The 23,042-nt window shown below is 39.1% G+C and overlaps 1 protein-coding gene across 4 annotated transcripts; it reads right to left on the bottom strand.

Moving 5' to 3' along the window:
• Positions 1–11,405: 11,405 nt before the first annotated feature.
• LOC125905975 (probable global transcription activator SNF2L2) lies at positions 11,406–22,175 on the bottom strand. Of its 4 annotated transcripts, XM_049604325.1 has the most exons (7): positions 20,666–21,195; positions 20,470–20,510; positions 18,343–18,572; positions 14,984–15,089; positions 12,862–12,963; positions 12,553–12,697; positions 11,407–12,348 (listed from the first exon to the last, which is right to left on the bottom strand). In XM_049604325.1, exons 1-7 carry the CDS (start codon positions 20,736–20,738, stop codon positions 12,215–12,217), a joined length of 831 nt encoding a protein of 276 aa, XP_049460282.1. In that variant the 5' UTR covers positions 20,739–21,195; the 3' UTR covers positions 11,407–12,214. The 4 variants fall into 4 exon arrangements, with proteins under 4 accessions (XP_049460281.1, XP_049460282.1, XP_049460284.1 ...); XM_049604324.1 differs by lacking the exons at positions 20,470–20,510; positions 20,666–21,195 and adding an exon at positions 22,056–22,175 and having other exon boundaries at positions 11,406–12,348; XM_049604327.1 differs by lacking the exon at positions 20,470–20,510 and having other exon boundaries at positions 20,666–21,188.
• Between the last annotated feature and the right edge of the window lie 867 nt (positions 22,176–23,042).

Below are 23,042 nucleotides of genomic sequence, written 5' to 3'. Positions count from 1 at the left end.
CCAGAGCTATTTATTGTTTGATGCCCACGCCTTTTAGCTGGCCCACACTAAGGACAATGTTAATCTCTAAACATCTGTGAGGGGCTTTTCTACTTCTAACACTCTGCACTTCATTAAATGTTAAGGAGCATATCTCAATATTGTAAATTGATTTATTTAGTTTTCATTATCCTATTCTACCTGGGGAATACAGCAGAAAATGTACTTTGGCTGAACAAAATAATAGACACTTTATATTAGATCCGCAATACTGGGGTGTGTTGATGAGCAATATTCTCATGAGCCTTCTGGTGATTAATGTGGGATTTAGATTTACAGAGAGCAACTCGACTGCAATTCAGGTAAGACTATTATCCCTGAGGAAATGACAACTCTTTTATTGTTTCTTTGGATCGTTATAAGAAATCATTTCTGTGTTTCATATTTCAGTCGTCTGTCTCATCTGGCGGAACAGACACGCTTCGGTGCTTTGAGCTAGATACTAATGTCGGCATGCTAAGGTGTTCACATACCAGGGGCGATTCTAGGATCAGAGGGTTAGGGGTGCTGAGCACCCAGAGAGCTGCCCGGCCAGGCAAGAGAAATTTCACTGTTTTGTACATTTTAACTCAATTTCATTCCCACATTTGTGAAAGAAAAGCACAACACTTTTTGGGAAAGTCTGTGACTAAACCATCAAATCTGATAAAGGTTATTTAAATGCTGAGCCACAGTAAAAGAGGAATGGATTGGAATCATAAAAGAAACATATCGTAACCCTAATTTCTGGGGGAGGATAACTCATTTTGATACAGCAGCTCCTCAACATACACATAAACAGTATGTATGTTTCTGGAGTAAACCAGCCCCCTATACTGAGTACCAAAAATACCAAAAACGGACCTTGGACTTATTTTTTGGACTTTTATTTGAAATGCAATGCACAACATATAACATTAACATATTAACACTAATTGACTTTTTCAATGTTTGTCTCTGCCGTTTCCCTTCTTGTCTGTATTATATAATACAAATACATAAATAAAAATACACTTCAAAAAAGAAAAGTGCTTGAAATCTACAAAATAATAATAATAAATACACACAATAGGAGTTATAATGTTAATGGGCATCCAGTCAATTAGCTAGTCGTAGCACCTTGGCTTTAATATTAACACATGCACATGACACAGCAGCTAGCTTCTCTCATTCCAATTCAAACAGAGGACAGTGGTACTGACCACCTGTAACATTTCCTAGCTAGAAAAAACGTCAGCTAACTCCTACCTAACAACATAAACAGTGACCTTTGATTAAATGCAGCAAAAATGAGGACTGGTAATGATAATAATGTGTTGGTACTGAGTGGCAGAAGTTAGGAAATGTGCCACATATCCTGGTTTAAGCCAGGTACTTACACCACTACTGCACATGGAAGGCAGGGCATTGCTCTGTGCAGATAGAGCGCTCAGAGCCCAAGTCGGGGAAAGGTGGGAGGGATGGGGTGGATCAAACCATTTTTGAGGCAAGGGGTGGGGAGGGTTGCTGCTGTATTTTTGTTGTTAAAATATTATGTTGCAACCAAGTACTGTATGGTTTTGACACTTTTCTAGCTTGTTAAAAAGGGACATACTGTAAAAAATTTTTTTTTTAAAAAAACCTCAAATTTTAGGGGTGCTTCAGCACCCCCAAAAATGGGCTAGAAACGCTTATGTCACATACTGATATTTAACATATATAGAGTGTTGCAGGGACAATGCTTTTTTGTAGACTGACACGTAAATCAGCATTGCCCTGGTTCCCTCGTCAAAACACCTATGGAATTTTTCCACAGATTTTGGATTTTTGCAGAAATAAGATCTGTGGCAAACAAAAGTTTATGATATTAACACATTTTGTTCAGCAAGATAATCTTCACAAATTAACACCACTTTTAGGATTTTTTTTAGCATAAATGCAATTGGCAGACATTAAACGTTAAGGCTATAAACCAACTGTCTAATAGCTGCCACGTCGCCATTAGGCTTTACACACAAGGCTGTAAAGCCGTGCTTGGTGTGATGACATTCTGCAGTCTCATTTAACCACTTCTTAGCAACTGCCTTTTTAAAGACACATAAAAGCTTCAAAATTCACGAGTGTGGTACTTACTGACGTATTTTATGTCATAAAAAAAATGTGAAGCCTCCTGAGCTTGTGTCAACCACAGACCTTATTCAGGCATGTAACCAAAAAATGTTCAGAAACTCATTAACTTCTGGATAAAGGAACCAGGAGTGGTAAAATACTAATTGCTAGGTTTTAGGACTCATTCCTGAACCTCTCTATAATGTTTAACACAATATCTGTGCATAAAGATTTATGGCATGCCAGCTCCACAAAAGTGAAGCCAAAGATCGCCCCAAGTAGCTGGGTCAGACAGGAGTATGAGCGAGAACTCAATACTGCAGCTCCACTTCCCTATCATAATTGCGCAGACCCTGGTTCCATATTACAAAGATGGTACCATCACCTCTATTCAGGATGTTTTTGGCTCCATCTTTGTACAGTTTTGGTTTTGCATTTTCCACCATCTACAGACAAAGTACATCTGAGGTTAGTTTTGCACATCTTTGTGGATGGAAATGGAAATTTTGACCAGAAAATAACTAGACAAAGGGTTTTCTCAGCACTAAATTTCAAGGCAATCCATTTGAGTGTTGTCTAGACACTTCACAAAGAACCATAAATGTCATCATCATTGTGGTACCAAAGAAAGGTCAGGTTAAGTGGGAACCATGAATGGCTGCACAATACTTTGTGCAAGTCCATTCAGTAGATGTTAAAATATTTCTCTTAATAATTGAAGATTTGATCTGCAAGTGGCTAGGTTTGAGCAGTATCAAGGTATGAGGGTATGCGGGAGTATTTACAAATCCAGCAGATATAATTTTCAATACCGTCAAAATTATACATACTCGTCTTTTATTAACCTGATACAGAGATGCTGTATTTAGGTAATGTATTATTGCAGTGCACAGCATGCACCACCAGAGGTCAGTATATACTGCTGGAACAGGCAGCTGAGCTAAGTGATGGGGATAACGTTACAGGAGTAGTAAAAAAGAAAATGCCTTTGCCCCTGTTTTGGAGAATTGCCACACGCTGAGATGACCAACTGCAGAAGCAGAAGTCTTCAGCCACTGATGTGTCGGTATCTGCAGCAACAGCTGTCCTCCTGCCATGATATTTTCACACATAAATTAATTTAATATTCTTGACCTAGACAGTTAGCAAATCTGTAATGTACCCAGGTGTAGGACTTGTGTAAGACTGTTTTGATATTGTCTGCCTGTGTCTTGTTTTGAAATTGTCTATTGTATGATTTGTAGTTGTGAGGTTTTTAAAGGTCTTACTGTGTCTGTGTTGTGTAGGTACCTGCCTTGGGACTACGGATGAAATTAGCATTTATGCTAAGTCTGGTGCATTTACGTTGATGTTAATTACATTAATGTTGATTAATGTGCATTGTCCCAATTCAATAAATAAATAAATGGAATGAAATGAAAGAAGGGTGCTTATTTCCAATCAATTTATTATTCGATGGGCCGTAAGTTTTTAGACCCAGCAAGACTTGTCTAAGTAGACTCATTGCATATTAGAAACAATGCATTGTAGGCTATGACATACATGCTACAGTGACTTCAGTCACTAGTAGCTCAGCTTTTACTTTACTTTACTTTTACTGTTTTTTTTTTCTTTTTTTCTTTTACACAAATACCATCATATACCGAGTACCCTGGCACATGTGAATATATATTTATCACCCAAGTCTACTGGTGGCATTAGATAATCCACTATTATTTGTGGAACAATTTTAATCTTGACCAAAGTGGTGGACAGACCGTCTGGCCCCTAGTGCGGCTAGAAGTAAATTGCAATTTACTTTACGGTAAAGAATACCTATTCTGCTTTTTCTTTCTCATTTTAAGTTGTTTCATTAAACCATTTTTAAAATAGCGGATTCTTGATGAATAAAGTATGGCAGAGTATTCCAGTGAGATATGGCTCTTTATATAACTGTCTCCCTATTACACTGGTATTTGGTTGAATTATAAAATTATAAAATATTTTTAAATTAAAGTAATATGGTTGTTTTGGTTCTGTCTGGGTAAAATGGCATTACAATAAGATGTGTTTTACACCTTAGATGTTTTAGGTCCTATCTCTTTTAGGCAAACATTGGGTTCCTTTTATTTAACTGCGCTTCAAAAATATGCTCACAAAGTTACAGTGTTCTGAGCAGGCAACCCTTATGTTGGTACATTGAAGGACGCTCTGACCTCCAGACTTGTGAGTTGGCTGTCAGAAAGCACTGCGATAATGAGCTATGTTGTCAAAATTTTCTCTGTGAGATCTCTGATGTTATTTCATCCTTTTCGGTCAACTCTACAGGCTGGTGACTAAAACACTTGAACACTGTCCTGGGTGTTTTTGTGTCAATGTAAGGTTCTACTGATGACATATTTTAAATTTAGAGAGAAAGTTAGTGTCACGTATGCTTTTATCAATGTGAATCAGGTTGAGCATACTTGAGTCCACTTGACACATAGTTTTACACTTAACAGACTGCTTTCATGTAAAACTGTAAGATTCAACAGTACAGGTTTGAACCCAAATGCACGACAAAGAGACAATAGAGTTGCAGGGAAAGTCAAACCAGGAAATCATTCCAACCAGCAAACAAATCTGACAAGGGGCAGGCAGGGAATCCAGAGTCCAAAAAACAGGCCAACAGGGTCAAAAACAGGTGATCAGGCAAAAAAAAAAAGGGAAAGCATGCTAGATAGCTTGGCAGAAACACAAAACAATCTGGCGGAGGGCAGGGGAACATGGACTGATATATATACTGAAGGACTGATGGGAGGATGAGCCACAGGTGTGGCGATGGGCGAGGAAAATCAGGTGCAGGTAATGAGCAGATTGAATGGGCTGAGAGGGAGGCGTGATCTGAACTGACAGGAGAGTTAGTGATGAGACATGAGACCAAAACCAGATGAAACCAAACTAAGAGTTGGGATTCCCAACAAAAACAGTTCTTTTTGTAGTTCAGACACTCATTTAGTTGTTAAGATTAAACACAAACTGTATATCAGTGTTGGCTTGTGTTTGTAGCCATGACCTCATGTGATACATTAAATCATCCGGGCAATGACATCAAGATAGCATGAGATTTTAATGCAAGCACACCATCACTCACTTTTGAGTGAGTTCCCTTTATTATGTGCCTGCATGCAGATATTTGACTGCATCGTATATTCAGACAGAGACATTTTTAAACCCAGTCACTAATGAAACAGCAGCAGTTTGAAGCTCCAGTGAGTGATATTATTGATATTAACAATGACTCAAATAACTCCCTGAAATGTGGAAAAGTTGTATTGACTGAGAGTCCCACAGAGAGTCAGCTCAGGCTGCCACTCTGTGTAGCTTTCATTTCAGCCCATATGGGTAAATCCACATAGCTCTGTCTTTTATGTACAGCAGAACTGTGGGGAGCAGCTCTCTGGCATGCTCACTAAAGGTCACTGACACCTTTACAGTGAGAAACAACAGGTGGCTGCTAAAGTGTGCTGAACATTTCAGGAGCAAATGGAAGAGATCCAGTAGGTTTTCTTAGGAGCTTGCTGACCAAACCAGGAATAAAATGCTGTGCATAGATCAGATTATTTGAGAGCTCAGAAACAGAATTGTGTTGCCGCACAGATCTAGAGAAGGCTACAAAAAATATTCTGCTACAATGCAGGTTCCCATAAGCACCATGGCCTCCGTGATTTTTAAATGTAAGAAGTCTGGAACAACCAGAACACTTCTTAAAGGTAACTTGGCCAAAGTGACCTCAGACTGGGCCCAAGGATTACCCTCCAACAGCTCAACGACCCTCAGAACAGTCTAGTCAAAGCAAGAGTTTCTTAAGGACAACTCTGTAGCCCTTTTTACAGAGATTGTTCTATAGGGTTGTTACCAAGTCCCTTTTTTATGCCATCTTCGCATTTTTACACAGAACCAAATAAAAAGGTAACCCAAAAGAACAAGTGGCACCCCCAGAAATTTTTCATGGGAATGGCTAGATAGGGCCATTGAAAGTCTTGGGGTGGCACAAAACCAAAAGCTAGAACTTATTTTCAGGGCTTTTATTATATTGTTGTAGTGTACAACCAAAGGGCCCCTTTGAAAATGGCCATGCCAGTTGTTTCCTCGCCAGAAGTGAGCCTAAATTTGAAAAGTTACTTACCCCCCTACCTGACAAGCAGTGTCAGCATGGTTGGTACCAATGGATGCCTTAGGTTGTCTAGTTCCACAAGTTTTAAAAAATGAGCGCCCCAGATTGTATCAGGCACTACTGAATTAAACCTTGCTGGAGAAAAAATAGCTATCCACCGACGTCTCCCATCCAACCTGACAGCGTTCGAGAGGATCGGCCAGACGAATGAAAAATTCCAAGATCCAGGTTTGAAAGGCTTGTTGCGTCAAACCCAGGAAGACCTCAGGTTGTAATTACTGCCGAAGGTGCTTCAAGTACTGGGTTGTTGGTCTGAATACTGTTATGGTGAGATTTAGTCATAATAAATAAGAAAAACAAAAACAAATCTAAAAACCTGTTTTTGTATCGTCATTATTGGGTTTTGACTATAGATTCATGAGAGGTAAAATTAATGTAAATGATTTCAGCATAGCTGCAACATAACAACATGAAAAAAATGCAGGGTTCTGAATGCGCTGTGTATAATACCACCAGTAGATCAGGTCTATCTTTTACCTAATCATTTCTCAGTAATAACCAGACATCATGGTGTTATCACAATTATTGCATATTTTCATCATACTGACTTATTAAATACTCTCATAATATAAGCCTATATAGAGGCAAACATGGGCAGTAAATCTTGGGGTTTCGTACTTTTAATTTCTCATCAAAGCTCTCACAAAACTTTATTGCATAAGTGGACTTGCAGGCAGGTTTTTAATGTTACTTGCAGGTTATAGCATGTGAAGGCTACTCATCTGTCACATATATATGTACAACACTTGTGTTTGGATTGGTGCCTCTTTGCCTCTAACTGACGTAAATTAGAAGCCTTCGAGGGCTAAGTGGGCACACGTTGGCAGTGACATTGCCACAAATGGGCCTTTGTGACATATGATGTACTGTAATGCAGTTCAGAGATAGACAATCATCAAACGTCTATCAACAATTGAGTGCATGAGAACAAATTGCTGTGTAATTTATGGATGCTCATTCTCTCATGTCTTGTCTTTGATGTAAATGAGACTATTGGTGTTAGTGCAACAACTGTGTGCTTTTAACTAACTGGAAACACTGTGAGCAGGTTGGTCTAGAGTAGACTATGGCCACACAGTGGTTGTAATTAAAAAAACAAAAACAAATTGGTGCTGTATCTTTGTATTTTTTAATAGGTATGTTTCTTGAAGAGTTTAAATCACTTGCATTTGTGTATCATTAATGGAAATAATAGTTTGTGTCACAGCCCAGGGTTTGGTTTCATCCAAGTGCTGTACAAAACATAATGCTCTTATCAGTTACTGTCAATTTAATAGATCAATTTCATATAGAGCTAGAAATGCTGCAAAGAACTATGACAAGCGATTAAGGAAGGGTATGCGGTTACACAAGCACATGCTTATGTATGTATGGCAACCAGCAATACTGAGACAATCAAACAGTTCTCTTGCACCACCTATTGGCACATTGTCAAAAATACAAGTCACAAAGAAGATCATGCACTCTAAATGGAATAAAGCTGACTCTGATAGGCACCTTTTTCGATGTTCTTAATGCATCGGTCGCTATTTCACTTCCATAGTCTTTCCATAGACTTCATGTCTTCTCTCAGACTAGTTGGCAAGAAAACATCCAAGCTGCACATTACGGTGTTTATTGTAGCTCAGATTTCAGTAAACTTGTTATACCAGAAATAATTGCTTTAATATAAGTAATCAACTGAAGAAGTTTCATGGTGATATCTATTAATTAAAATTTCCTGCCCTTTTCACCTGTAGATACCACCATGAAACTTCCCCAGTTGATTACTTAGATTAAGACATTTTTTGTATAAAATTCTTTTTCAAACATGCACACTAAAATTTGTGATGATTTTCATACTTCAGACCAAAGATCTGAACACTGGATAAAGCCAGGTTCACAATTCTTGTTTCATTTTGTTGACAGTCAAAATCTTTTACAAGAGGGAATCTCCCTTTATCACTCCATTATTCAGAAAATACTGTCAACAGCCATTTAAAAAAATCTATTTTTATCATGTTTTTAGGAATACAATTTTATATAAATCAGGCTTAGAATGATATATGAACAAACCTGTCTGTAAAACCTTCAGAATACAGATAGAAATAAAAGTGAAATGTTTGGTGTATGCAGAGTACATCAGCTACTGATGTGCAGATTTCTGTCTTTAATGTTATACACTGTTATAGTCTATACATCTACAGGTGACAGGGCTAAAAACAACTCATCAACGGATATCACCATGAAACTACCCCAGCTGATTACTTACATTAAGACAATTATTGTTTGTGTTACAAGTTCTCTGAAATTTGATGTTTAAATATAGTAATATAGTAATATATAATGAGGCATCATTTAATTAAATATGTGCTTTTTGCATACATTTCCAGAACATATATCTGAACTAAGATATAAAATGAAATGTGTATTTCGAATGTTTTCTTTCCACTTGCCAGAAAGAAGATGTATATTGGAAGCAAAATAGTCTAAAATCTCAGTCACCCAGATTATTTTCTTAGAATTATTCTTTTTTTCTCATACTTTGAGCCAGAGATCTCCACTTCAGTAGAACCAACACACCATTGACACAAACATTCCAGTTTTATTCCTGTCTATATTCTGAAGATTTTTAAATGAATGAATGAAGAATTTTAATTTTGGTTACATACTTCTGAAAAAACAAAGATTATTTCACACAAATTGTCTCACAGTCTGTAACCGAAAAAGGAATAGACTGAAGCCTCAGGCTTATTTTTGCCTATCCTATTTTAGAAAGGAAAATAAATGAATTAATTCTCAAGTATTTTACAATTTGATCATTTTACATTATAATCCATATTCATTCTACATCTTAAGACTTTTTTAAAACTCAACAGAGAGCTACACAATTTCAAATCAGCACTGAGTCCATTCCATAACTTAACTCCCAAAACTGAAACACATCTGTATTTTACATTGGTTCTCACTTTACATGTTTCATAAATTAACAACCCTTTTAAGTTATAATTACCTTCTCTTGATCTAAAGAATTTTTGAATACAGACAGGAAGGTTTCTGTTGACAACTCAAGAAAGTATTTCCAATGTTTTTAAATACATGTCTGGAAATTTTAAGGTGTAAAGATGCTATAAACAATTGATTTGTAGATTCCCGATAACCTGCTTTATGTATTATTCTGAGGGCTCTTTTCTGAAGTTTAGTTATCGGATCTATATTTGTTTTGTAAGCATTTCCCCAAATTTCAGCACAATAGGACATATATGGCATTACAAGTGAACAATACAATATATACAAACATTTCTTGTTGAACAACTCCCTAGTCTTATGAAGAACAGCAATAGATTTCGATAGTTTCCGTTTAATATATTCTCTATGTGGCTTCCAACATGGTTTATGTTCTAAAATCACTCCAAAACACATCATACACTCCAAAACACATCATATACACTATTGAAGTTCAGTTTTATTTCACAATTAGCCCAAACACCACCGAACACCATACATTTTGTTTTGTTTTCATTTAATGATAACTTATTAACGGCAAACCATGTTTTCAACTTGATCAATTCCCTTTCTACCATTTTTAATAACTCTGTCATGTTGTCTCCTGAACAAAATGAACTTGTATCATCAGCAAATGTTACAAATTTCAACATATTAGATACCTTACAAATATCATGTAAATTAAGTATAAATAACTAAGGTCCCAATACTGAAACTTGTGGAACACCATAGGTTACTCTTCTAAGATGTGATTCAGTATATTGATTTTTTTCAAACTGATATCTGTTATTTAAGTAACTTCTTAACCAAAGATGCACGACACCTCTTACAGCATAGCGTTGACATTTCTGAAGAAGGAGGGAATGATCAATTGTGTCAAACGCTTTATGTAAATCAATAAATACACCTACAGTGTGCTGTTTTTTATCTACTGCTGTTGCTATATTTTCTACAAAGTCCATCACTGCTAAAGATGTAGATCAGTTACTCCTAAACCCATATTGATGGTCACTCAGTAACTCATATCCATGTCAGCTGTCCCCGTGGGGGTCAGTCCCCCGTACATATGGAATATCAACACAATAGAGAACTCATATTTCGCAACAAAGTTATCCACTCTGTTTACAAATAATTAACCTAGTCCCCAATGTGCATGTCTTTGGACTGTGGGAGGAAGCCGGAGTGCCTGGAGAGAACCCACGCTGACACGGGGAGAACATGCAAACTCCGCACAGAAGGGCTCCCACACCCGGGAACGAACCGGCAACCCTCTTGCTGTGAGGCGACAGTGCTAACCACCACACCACCGTGCCGCCCCCTTTGCTGAAACTGTTGAAGGTAATCTTTGATTTTGGAGAAGTTACTGTAGAGACTTCTACTATTAAAGTGGATCACAGAAAAGCTCTTTCAGGATGGAACTTGTCCTCAGAATAATACCCACAAGTCATTCTAATGTCCTGGTAGAAGTGGGTCTCTGGGTCAGTGTCATTTTCTAACTCATAATGTTTGTGACCTTGAAAGTCAAAAGGCTTGAAATCATTATATTCATACATTCTCTTATACCAGATTTGTCACTCACAAACAATATTTTGCCTCATATCACAGTGATATCAAGCGATTTTTACACTGGTCTTTGTTCATATGTCATTCACAGCCTTGTTTTCTTATTTTTAAAGTGATAAATAGAGACATTTATGTAAGAGATAATTCCTCTGGAAAAACTTTGACTCTTAACATGTCAGTAAAATGAAACAAGAATTCTGAACCTGGCTTTATCCAATGTTCAGATTTCTGTTCTGGACATTTACAAATCAGTGCATATTTAATTTGCATATTTTAACATAACAACTCAGAAAACTTGTAATACCAAAAATATTAGTAATCAACTGGGTGAGGTCTGATCGTGATATCTATAACTGAAAAAACATCTTTAGTGTCTCCAGTTAATATAGTGGTTTATATACTGTTATGTATATTGTCATATATATGTATATATATATATATATATATATATATAAATGACTACCTCTCTGTTCTGCAGTCATCATCCATGACTTCATGACTACTGCAAGTACTACAAAAATGGCCACTATAATTACAACTATTGATAATAATGATCATAATCACCAACCAATGGGTCTTTTGGTAAAATTTATTTCTCAAGTGTTTAAGTGATACATGTTTCCAGGGATTGTCTTAACAATGATGTATTCCTCCCCCCCAACAACCAGGAGAGTAAATGAAAAGAAATTTTGTATTTAACTTACTTTTCACACAAACTGTACAATATGTGAATATACTGTAGCACAAGGGATAAAAATGTTCAACTTGAGTACCCTTGATCAGAACCAAACTTTTTCCACCAAGTACCAGAAACAGACAAAAGCATCAGTAATACTTCAGTAAGACTTCATACTTCCACTGCTTTTTAAATCAAAGATGTATCATCTCTAAAATCACATTAATTTCCTTTAAAAACATCATCCCATGTGCTTCGATTCTCAGACCCTGAACACGTCAACATTGTCATCAGCGGGTGCTACTCTGGAGGAGCCAGCTTCAGGAGAGATACATTTCATGCTCCAAGACATATGAAGGCATTTCATACAATCAAATATACTGATTAAAAACAGTCAGTGAAACTGGTGTTTTACATAACATTTGCAGAAGCAATCACAGAGACTAAGGCAGATAAAAGGGGAGTCATAATAAAAGACCAGCTACAGTAAATGAAATGAATAGCACTATGTGCAGCAAGACGTGTTTGAGTGGCATGAGTCATCTTATGTTCCATAAGTGGCTCTCTTTGAGTGGTCCTTCCAGTTTTATTTTCCTTTCTTTTGCTCAGAAAATGGAGAAACCAATGAAAAGGAATGTGATAGAGAACAGACATGAATCAGAATACAAAAACATGGAGGGCCCTTTAGTTCAACCTTCATCTTTTGTGGTGTTATCCTCTAGATCCTCATCGCTGTCTAAATCACTGTGGAGCCTCTTGGCCATGGTATTTCTGCTTCTCTCCTCCTTATTCCCTTTCTTTAGCTGGACTGGTAATGGTTTCACTGGTTACAAAAACACAAAAAAGGACGAGTCTATTTTCAGTTCATCCAAAAGTCAAGTTTTTAAACACAAGAGCATCCAGCAAACAGTAATTATACAGATGATCATTTTTAGCCAGACAGTGTGGGTCCTCATCTTCTTTTTGCTTTCCTGTGATCATTGTAAAAACACACAACCCCTCCTGATGTTAGCGTTTTAACTCTCACCTGCTGATGGAACAAATTGGTCTTCAGCTCCACCGCCATTATCGCTGTGACTGGCGCTAACTGTCTCTTTTTGTTCCTCGTCTGTGACAATTCGCTGTCTTGCACTCTCGAAAACAGACTTAATGACAATTGAATCCTCATAGATCTGCAGAGGTAAACAAACACACACACACACAAACCTCCACGTACATAAACTGCATGGATCCTTCACCACATCGAGATCCAAACCCATTTACGACTACAATAATAAAATGGAGACTGTGAAAAATAATTTTGTTGCATTTCAATGAAGAATTTTTGGGGGCTCACCTGAGATCCCTCCAGGTTATAGGTCTGAGCATTGTGACACAGGAGGAAAATATCCTTCTCCAAATCCCCAACACTTCTGTACTTGTGGTTACGCACACGTTCCTGTGAAGCAGAGTCAGTATTAAAACCTCAATGTGACAGTCACAATAAGTAATTAGCAGAAGAAGTACTCCAAGACAGGATTTCCCCATAAGAAAAAACAAAAAGTACATTCCCAAAAAACAAAAACACAAACCCACACAAAGTCTCACAATAATTGAATCTCCCATTTTTAAGCAACAATTCAAAATTTGACAGTTACTCATTTGCTTCCTTGCTGACTTAGATGAGAGGATGAGGACCACTCTCATGTTCACACCTGCCCACCACATCACCACACAAAAGGAAGTGTGCACCTACTACTAGTTTACCTAGCACCATTGATCTTGGTAATGTTACAGCTCAGCTGAGGAGGACACCATCAATGTTTACATCTTGTGCTGTCATAAGCACGAACCTCTCATCAGTGAGTAGATGCACTCTTCCTTCTGCACAGTGATACAGTTGGCGGGTGTACTTTGGTAGAAAGTTAATAGTTCCTACATGAAACTGCTCACAACAAGGCCTGTGGATTACCTTGAGCAACCTGGTTATAATTTCTGTAGAGAGACACTTCTATTGAGTTTCTCGATCATATTTTTAGCACTTACAGTAAGCACCACAAGCTGAGTGCCATCTAGTTCCATTATATCAGAGAAAAGGCAAACATCTCTACAGCTGGTATCTCCAACACTCACACCAAAACAATCTAGACTGATAAAACGTACTACAGGTAAAAGTTAAAATATGTGTTTTTGTTTTTGGGTGAACTGTCTCTTTAAGCCGATTATCTTAGCATAAAGACTGGTAACAGAGAGAAACTGCTAGTCTGGCTTTGTCCAGAGTTAGACAAAATCTACCAGCCAGCACCTCTAAAACATATTCATTAACACATATTGTTTGTTTAATCCATACAAGGGCTGAAATTTGGGTGGGGCACTATTTCTTGGCTGGGCCCAGTGACTTCCTGGAGTCTCCACTGGTTGCCTGGCAACATCACAGTGCCAACAATACAACTCTCTGTAGCTGCATAGTTAATACACACGAAAGTGGCAACAATGTTCTCATCGAACTCAGGCTGTATTCACACCAAATCCAGCGTCAGGGCCAAAACACCATTACCCCCATTCATTCAGAATGTGGGTAGTGAACCAAGGCTGCAGTTCTGGGCCTGAGAGGTCCTCCAGTCCACATGAACAATACTGTCACTATTTTTTAAACATTACAGTAAGTAAAAGACATTAGGTATGTTGGCTATTAACAGCATGTGTGTACTATCCTACAAAGGAGAGCGCTTGCTTTGTTTGTGTGTGAACACAAGTTTGTCTTTGTGGCAGTAAAGATGCCACAGTAATGATCATCAACAGGAATTCTACAGGTCTTTTAAACCAACATACAAACTGACTGAAGATTCAACAGACTTACCGGAGACAAATACTGAGTCGCTGAGATGGGGATATTGTTTATTTTATGGTTTGTGTCCACCCTCCACTCCCCCACACATGCCATTTAAGTGACACTCCCACACCTCCGCACAACCCTGCAGCTAAACGCCACAACATCTGATGTGGTGTAAATGAAATTTTAAACAGCAAATACATGTATTTCCCAAAGTGTTGAACCAATTAATGGCATGTTGTGGTGAGGTTGCAGATTGTAATCAACTGTATACCCCTCCCCTCAGCCAGCATGTAAAGAACCTACAAAGGCCTTCAGGTGACATAAAAATGAAAAAGGCTCTATTGAGAGTTTCAGTGCTAACTATAGTTACTTTGAAGGTTTTTTTCATACTGATACACATTTCAGAAGTACATCATCCATTTGGCACCGCACTGTAGGCTACCTAAGCACTATTTATATCATTTTCTTAATCAGTATTTATTTAATAAAAGAAGCGTTTGAATATTTAATACAGATACTAGTGTGTCTTTTGATGTATTATGTATCAGCTGGAGTTTCATCTCCCTTTATTTGAGATTCTCTCAACAGATAAGATAACAGTGATATCTGTATGTGAGTTCTGAGGGTCTTCAGTGACACGTACCCTGATCCTTCTGAAGTCGACAGGCTTTCGGATCAGCTCGTAGTACTCAGGTACCTCCTTCTTTGAGGGGAGCTGCACAAAGCCTTTGCTGATCTGTCGACCCAACCTGGAAGTACAACATGATAGGTCATGTGAATTCACTTTATCAAGAAAGTGTCTGAAAAGCACATCAGCATGTGATTGACATTCATGGGATTGGCAAATGTAAGCAAGATTAGCATTAAACTCCAGCACCACTGTGCATAAGTGCAGCCCCACTGAGTTACTCACATGACTGTACACTCTTAGTTCTGTTACAATATTCCACACACAGCCTAGTTGCCAGAAGACATGTTGGCAGAGTACGTCTTGCAAACCACGAATATGTTACATTTGTTCATTTGTTTATACGTGAAGTAGGCTATGTAAAGTGATGTAGAATATGAGCTAACTGTATCATTCGGAGCTGGTAGGGATGGTGGATGGCCAATGCATGCTCATCCCATCTTGACAAATATCGCCGCTTGTCAGTGGACTTTCACATCTACATATTACGCACTAGGTGTCCTCCTGCGTCTATTGTTGACATTCCAGGATGCTGTGTCAATTTACACTTGTTACATGCATCATATCTTTTCAAAATAAACTTCTGTTTTCACAGGACACGTACAGTTTCTGCTTGTTAGTCTTTTTTTCAAAATAAACCTACAATGTTAGTAAAACCCTTCATATTTACGTTTATTTCCTTGTGCAACAAAAGTATGTGGTTCAATTAAGGAAAAAAATATAATGGTTTGGCTTTACATTCACACGTGAAGCAAACAGCGGGCTCCTATGTGAAAGTCCGTAGTGTGCTGGACTCCTCCACTGCCCCTCCCACCCAGCTGACAGGGACTTTCCAGCTCCTTATATTACCTTCTTACAGGCAGCGTTTCAAATTGCACGGCAATCTCGAACTGATGCTGTTCCAGCAGCATTATACTGTAACACCACCCGGCGAGGTACAAAAAGTGCCTTTCTGTGTCAGTGCCTGACGCCCAAATCACTGACGAAACTGTGACATTTGACAACTTGGAAATTAGAGAATGGGCTGATATAAACTTGGGACCAGTGGGTCGGGCAGTTCAGGTAAGCTTGTTAGAAAATATCAGACAGGCAGGTCATTAACTGACAAAGCACCATTCTGAGTTAGTTTAACTTAAAGAAATATTGTGCAATAGTCCACCTTCCACCTTCTCTTCTTCTCCCTCTGTCTCTCTTAAACACACACAGCAAGCTGCTTTATAATCAGTGCTACTGCACTCAGGGTTTTTGGTTTTTGACCAGGAAGTCTAAAATATTTAAATCTCTGGTCATAATGTCTGTTCAAAACAATAGAATATAAATATATAAATATAGAGAATATGTAGACCTAATATCATGTCCTAACAGCAAGCAAGCATCTCTCTGTCTAAACTGAATCTGTTAGATATACATCCCCGTTATGTCATGTAAACAAACCACTGTACCTATCAGCTGTGTGCTCATGTAAACAAACCATGTTGAATATCAGCTGTGAGCTCAAGATCAAACTTAAGATGTAACCACTTAAAAGATGGGTGAGTAGGCTTCTTGCTGTCTTCCTACATTTGTACTTTCCAAACACAAAACATGTCTTATATTGTGACAGGCATTATAACCAACAGCAGTAGGTTGTTGTTAGTGATGGTCATTGACAGAAACTTGCACATATGTTTCTTGGTTGGGCACGGCAGATTGGCTCTCATAACGGGCCGAGTTAGTGACAGTTTTAGAAAACCCTGACCAGCGCCTCACTAACAACCAAGCTGCAGACCACTGTTTGAGACCAAGGAACAACACAACCAGATGTGATTTAGTGAGTCTTTGCTTTGTTCCAGTGGCTTTTTGGCACCAAACGTGCTGCTTTGTAGCAACCCATTGCTGATGCTTGCTCCAATGGGAATAGTGCCACAGACAGCGTTTATTTTTTTACTGAGAAGATGCTGCTTTTCCAGCAGGGATTGTGAATTCAAAAGTTTTTAAAGGTCCAGTGTGTAGAATATAAGGGCACCAGAATTGGAATGTAACACAATAAGTATGTCTTCTTTAGTTTTTAATTACCTGAAGAAAAAAAAAATTGTTGTGCTTTCTTAACCTTAGAATGAGCCGTTTATATCTACGTAGGAAGCGAATCCTCTTGTACGGAGATTGCCATGTTGCATCACCATGTCTTAACAGTAGCCTATAACGTACAAACCAAACGCTGGCTCTGGGTAGGGCCAACTGCGGTTTTGCATTTGCCACCACAATTAGTGGCCCCTCTGCAATGAGAGTGTTGAAAAAACACTGATTTTTTTAAATGTGAAACTGCTTTACACAGTGTTATACCAGTTTAAATCATCGGGTCTGTTTGTTTTGGAGAGAAAGAGACCTCTGCAGATAATTCATCTCCCGTGAAAAACCTCCTGAACATCTGGATCTTAAATTATCATAAAAAAAGGTGAGCACACATTAGCAGGTGCTGGGCCAACAGCCCATCTCTGACATGCCAAACTTTATCAGAGAAACACTGATTTGTGACATGAAACTGCTTTATTCAGTGTTTTTACTGGTTTAAATCACCAGGTCAATTTGTTGTGAAGAGGAGGAGACCTCTACGGAGGATTCAGCCCCCGGTGAAAAACTTCTGAAAGTCTGGATCAGCAATAAGATGAACACACATAAAGTTATCAGAGAAAAAAGGTGGACGCACATTAGCATTGCGAAGCTAGTGGCTGCAAAGTGCCAAACACTGTTGGAAAAACACTGATTCGTAATATGAAACCGCTTTATTCAGTGTTTTGACTGGTTTAAATCACCAGGTTTGTTTTGGAGAGGAAGAGACCTCTCCAGATAGCTCAATACCTGGTAAGAAACACTGAAGAGACTCTAACCGGGAGAAGTTTCAGCTTGTCACAATCTGAAATCCTCACGGCTAGATGCAACTAAATCCCCCTAAATCGTACACACTGGACCTTTAAGCCACAACCATAACCAAGTGGGTTTTATGCTTAAATGTAACCATATGTTAACCACAGCCTTGTTGAAAAGTAAAGTTTCAATATATCTACTACATAATAACTACATAATAACATGCAAACATAACATATCCATGGTTTGCAGAAACATATACTGCCAATATTTTGTTTGGCATCTGGGTTGAATATTGATACTGAGGTATATGGTCAAAAATATCATTAAGTATCAACAAATATCATTATTTGATTTTCTCAATATTGCCCAGCAATACAATGAATTCATGTTCATTTGTTTGGGATAACAATAAATCTAGTTGCATAACAGTGTCATTACATGATCCAAAAAGAAGTGAGCGCCCTCACCCGTCCTTGTAGTTGATAACCATATCTACCAGTGTGCTCAGCGTTCTGGTGAGTTCAGGTGGGTTCGGAGGCAGTTTTTCAGCAGGTGGACGTCCTCGCTTCCTTTTGACTTTTTCACCAGTTTCCTGCGTGGCCTGCAGTTCTTTCTCTCCATGTTGTTCACTTTTACGTTTCTTCAGACTGATGTCCTCTTCCATCTCCTCCAGGGTACCGTTTGCTCCTGCCTCAGGCTGCGGGAAGAGGGAGCGACACCTAACAAACTTAAACAAACTTGTAGCACTGGGGTTAGGCGAATGAAACACTGTGGTATAAAAATATGTACCGTTTATACTGAAAGCCTGTGAGGCACTTCCCTTGTTGTTCAGTTTATACCTCAGCATTACAAGGACAATAACAACTGGGGAATGGGAGGGAAAATGGAGAACTGTGACCGATTTCCATTCTAAACTCTTCCTTCCCATTTCTTGTAACTTTCATATTGACAGTTGGGATGCTCACAAACTACATGTTTTCGAACATTCATTTACCACTGAGAGAGAAACCTGAAGCACTTCAGACAGCAAGCTATAGAATCCAATCCCAAAACCCTAAAATTAAAGCACTTACAGTCTCCAGCTAATTAGCAGTACTGGCTGGAGTTTAAGCATTCAGAATTACAGAGTATGGTTTTGTATTCAAATGAAAGAGCGTTCATTTATTTATTACAAAAGCATATGAATTTGCATGGACTGAAGCGACCCAACTGCTGTGCTGTCTCTGCAAATTTAGGACAGATTATTTTATCTGGAGGCTTTGATGTCAGATGATTATCGAGGGGAGGCAGAGTTTTTTAAAATGCACAATGGATGCGAATACGTTTGACACATTTGGAGAAGCCACGTTATACCAAAGCACAGAGTCTAAAAATGCTAATAATGCAATAAATATTAACCCATATTTCCCTGGTTTTGCACAAAAAAGAGACAGAAACACATGTGCGCAGTGATCGAGAAAGGATGCCACTGCTGCATCCTGAGTTATTTTCGACCATTTCATCGCTCGTTTTCAAATATCTGCTGCAACCACTGTATTTCCCACAAAAGCAATTAGAGGCCAGAAACATGAGTATGCATGCAGCAAGAGCAGCTCCAGCAGCAGCAGCAGCAGCGGCAGCAGCAGCAGCAGCAGCAGCAGCAACCCGGCTGGAGAGGAGAGGGAGGAAATAGAGAAGGCATGCTGTCCAATCCGAACAGAATATTGATGCATCAATAGTACACACACTAGCATTCAAATCATATAATAAAGCATGCACTTGTGGAAATGTATTTCTCAAGGACAAAGATGAAAGCATGCTGAATGACTGTATATTGCACACAGTGGTCTGAGGAACAGGATGCAGAATTATTACTGAAAATAATTTCATCCAAGCCTAGAGAAAGAAAAGGACTGATGGTGGCAAAAAAGCAAACAAAACGCATGCCTGCACTCCCGAACCAAAAATACATGGCAGAGAATTGAGTTAGAGGAGACAACAACACTACAGAGGTAACAATAGAAATCCTGTTCATCATCGCTCGGCTCAAATGAAGGCTTTAAAAGCCCCGCTGCTCTCTCTAAGGGGCTGCAATCGTTCCAGCGGAATACAGGAGGGATAGAGGGTAATCCTCAAAGATGTATAACACAGCTGAGAGCTGCCTGATTGACTGTACATGTGTGAGTGGAAGGGTGTCAGTGTGTGCATGTGATGCTCCATGCCTGTGCTATCTCCTAACAAGCCAGCCTCTTTCCTGACTAATCTGGCAAAGATTCCCTCTCATCTGTTACAACACACACCTACACACCCCCTCTCTCTCCCCCCGCTCTCAAACACACACACACACACACACACACACACACACACACACACACACAGACACACACACACACGTGCGCGCGCACACGCTTACACAGACAGACGGGAATAAGCTCACAGAGATACTCGCTCTTTCCCTGGCTCGCGCGCACGCACACACACACACACACACACACACACACACACACACACACACACACACACACACATTTTATCCATCTCTTCCTCTCTTCCCATGCGATGTAGCCTGGCTGAATCCTGAGCCTGAGAAGAAAGACATGGAGGAGGATATTTACCTGAGTGCAGTCTGCAGGCTGGCTATCAGGATCGGCTGCAGCTGTGGGGGAGAGAATTAGCAAGCCAGCATAGCGGCGAGCTGCTAGTCTCTTCATCAGCTGATCACTCAGAAGCAGAGCCCAGAAGGGGGGAGAATAAAAGCGCTATGTTTTCATATACAAATCAATGGGCTGGGGGAAAATAGAAATGCCATACCCATCTCCTGGCTGCGGCTCTCCGAAGTCTTTTTCCTGACTCTGGAAGGCCCCGAGCTTGTCTCCCTCTGCATGTTTTTAATATCGACTGCTGCCAGACGGCTTTTTTTTTCTCTTCCTACCCCGCTGTTAAAGTTATCGGGTCCATTTTTTTATTTTTTATTTTTTTTAAATGTTGCGTTGCATTTCAGAGGGAACGGGATGTCAACAACTGCAGGGATCTTAGAAACACGAGTCCAGCCCGCAGCAACACGGGACGTGCATATGTGGGCACTTCATACAGCGTGCACGTGTGTGCAAGCGCGCAATCGCCACGGGAGACGGGGGTCATGTCCCCGCCAATGTATAAATATGGAAACGTTGCTCCCCCCTCCTTCTCCAGTATTCATAATGACCAGACACGTCATCAGAAATAAATGTATTAGTTCCCCCCCATTGTTAAACCCACTCCAAGTTTCACTCAGTCACGTGTCTTTTGGAAACTCTGCCTGCAGTTGATTTGTTACCAAACTGTGTCGCAAACCGACCATCAACTCTAAAACATGCATGTGCGTCGAGGCGCAGACTGTCTCTGGCGCATGGTCCCAATAACTCCGTGTACTTTTGCTCTGTGTTTTAATGAACATCTGACACGTAGCTGATGATCAAAGAGAAACACAAAGCGTCTGGTCGTTATTACAAAAGGTGGACTTCGCGCCAGACGTGTGCGCATTTGGATACAAACAGCCAGACTGACCAGTCAGACAGTTGGTGACTTCCAGATTCCAGATTGCGTCAGATTATCTGAAGAGCCACACCGACCTACTGATTCTGTTGTGATGAGTATGGCCAAATAACCATCATTGACACACACACACACACACACACACACACACACACACACACATATATACACACTATATATATATATATATATATATATATATATATATATATATATACACACACACATACACACACACACACACACACACACACACACACACACACACACACATATCCTACTTGCTCCCCCAGTATTTCATGTCTAAGATTTCCTGCTTGTTTGTGTGCAGCCGCAGAATTCCAGCAGGGTGATTAATGCATTAATATGGACTCAGATTACACTCAATTTCTGTGCCAAGACAGCAAAAGCAAGGAAAAATGTCTCTGTAACACTGAGCTGCTGAGCTGTAACAATTGCAGCAATAACAGTGGACTTTTTCTAGTTTGGGCTGATGTTCAAACACATCTGGTTTCTGTAAATCAATTAGGGTTTTCTTTCCCTCAACATAAGCTAGAAAACAGCACACAAAGTCAGAACTCACACCACAGGAAATTAAAGATAGACAAGAAAACTGGATAGAAATAAAAGATCCTGTTGCATGTTCTTCAAATGAGATCAAACTCACAATGAAGAGCGCCGCCCCTTTGTAGGATGCAGAGGCTTGTGTGGCTGGAATTCTGTAGAAGCAAGAGAAATCATGATACACATGAGTTGAACAGGCGGTCCACAGCCGTGCTGTCATACCAGGCAGCTAAGTCAGTCTTGTAGCAGCTGGCCAAGGCTATTTGTCATACTTAACTTTAGCAGAGTGTGTTTCTTACTCTTTAAGCCCTACAGGTCTTCATGCCGAAATAAAAACAGCTTTCAATTTAACTGTATTAAACATGTTGAACCTTTTTTATATTAAAGCCCCTGAAAACGTGCTTTCACTTCTTAGGTATTTCTTTATAACTGAATAAGCATCAAAGGTAAAAAGGGGGGGTGGGGGATTCCAACATTTGATTTTTTCCAACTGAGCTCCACCCATTTCAAACCAGTGAGAAGAGCACTGCCAAAAACAAACAGAAATCTCTCATGAGAAATAACCAAAACTGTTCCTGCTCTGGCAGAAAATAGTGTTTTCTTGTAGGACAACATTGCTCATTGTAAGATCCTGCATGAAAAATTTTCAGAGCCTTTAAGTGACTCTGGCAATACATCTTATGGTGGCCACTTGCTGCAGTTGAGCAAGTTCATTGTAAATCTAAAGCTCACATTAAATAACTCTCTCTCACACTCTGTTGGTATGACTTCATTTACCAGTTGATAGCACGTCAAAGATACAGCAAACATGATTTAATCAATAGAGATGAAGTCTGTAATGAACAATTAAAAGTCTAACTGAGATCACATTAAGTCATCTGCTTTTGCAGTAAAAATAATGTCAAAATCTTTTTTAAATGCATTATTATTTTACAAGGAAGAAAAGAAAGGTCTGGGGAAATATTAGCAATGCACTTCCAAACTTTTTTTCTTAAAGCAGAACACACAATATGTGATTTACAGAGCAGATACGTATGCTGGTGTGAACAATAAAAAAAACAATTTCATGTAAACTGGACTACAATATACA

The sequence above is a fragment of the Epinephelus fuscoguttatus genome, linkage group LG18, assembly GCF_011397635.1.
Source record: "Epinephelus fuscoguttatus linkage group LG18, E.fuscoguttatus.final_Chr_v1".
NCBI lineage: Eukaryota > Metazoa > Chordata > Actinopteri > Perciformes > Serranidae > Epinephelus > Epinephelus fuscoguttatus.
Note: the sequence above shows the minus strand (reverse complement) of the source record. Positions and strands in the feature narration are given on the sequence as shown.

Coding starts and splice junctions, on each gene's coding strand:
- LOC125905975 (XM_049604324.1), bottom strand. CDS start 22,172: ATGACAGCACGGCTGTGGACCGCCTGTTCAACTCATGTGTATCATGAT. Junction 18,573..22,055: donor AAGGGGCGGCGCTCTTCATT/GTGAGTTTGATC, acceptor CTCTTCCCGCAG/CCTGAGGCAGGAGCAAACGG. Junction 12,698..12,861: donor ATAACCTGGAGGGATCTCAG/GTGAGCCCCCAA, acceptor TTACCTCTGCAG/ATCTATGAGGATTCAATTGT.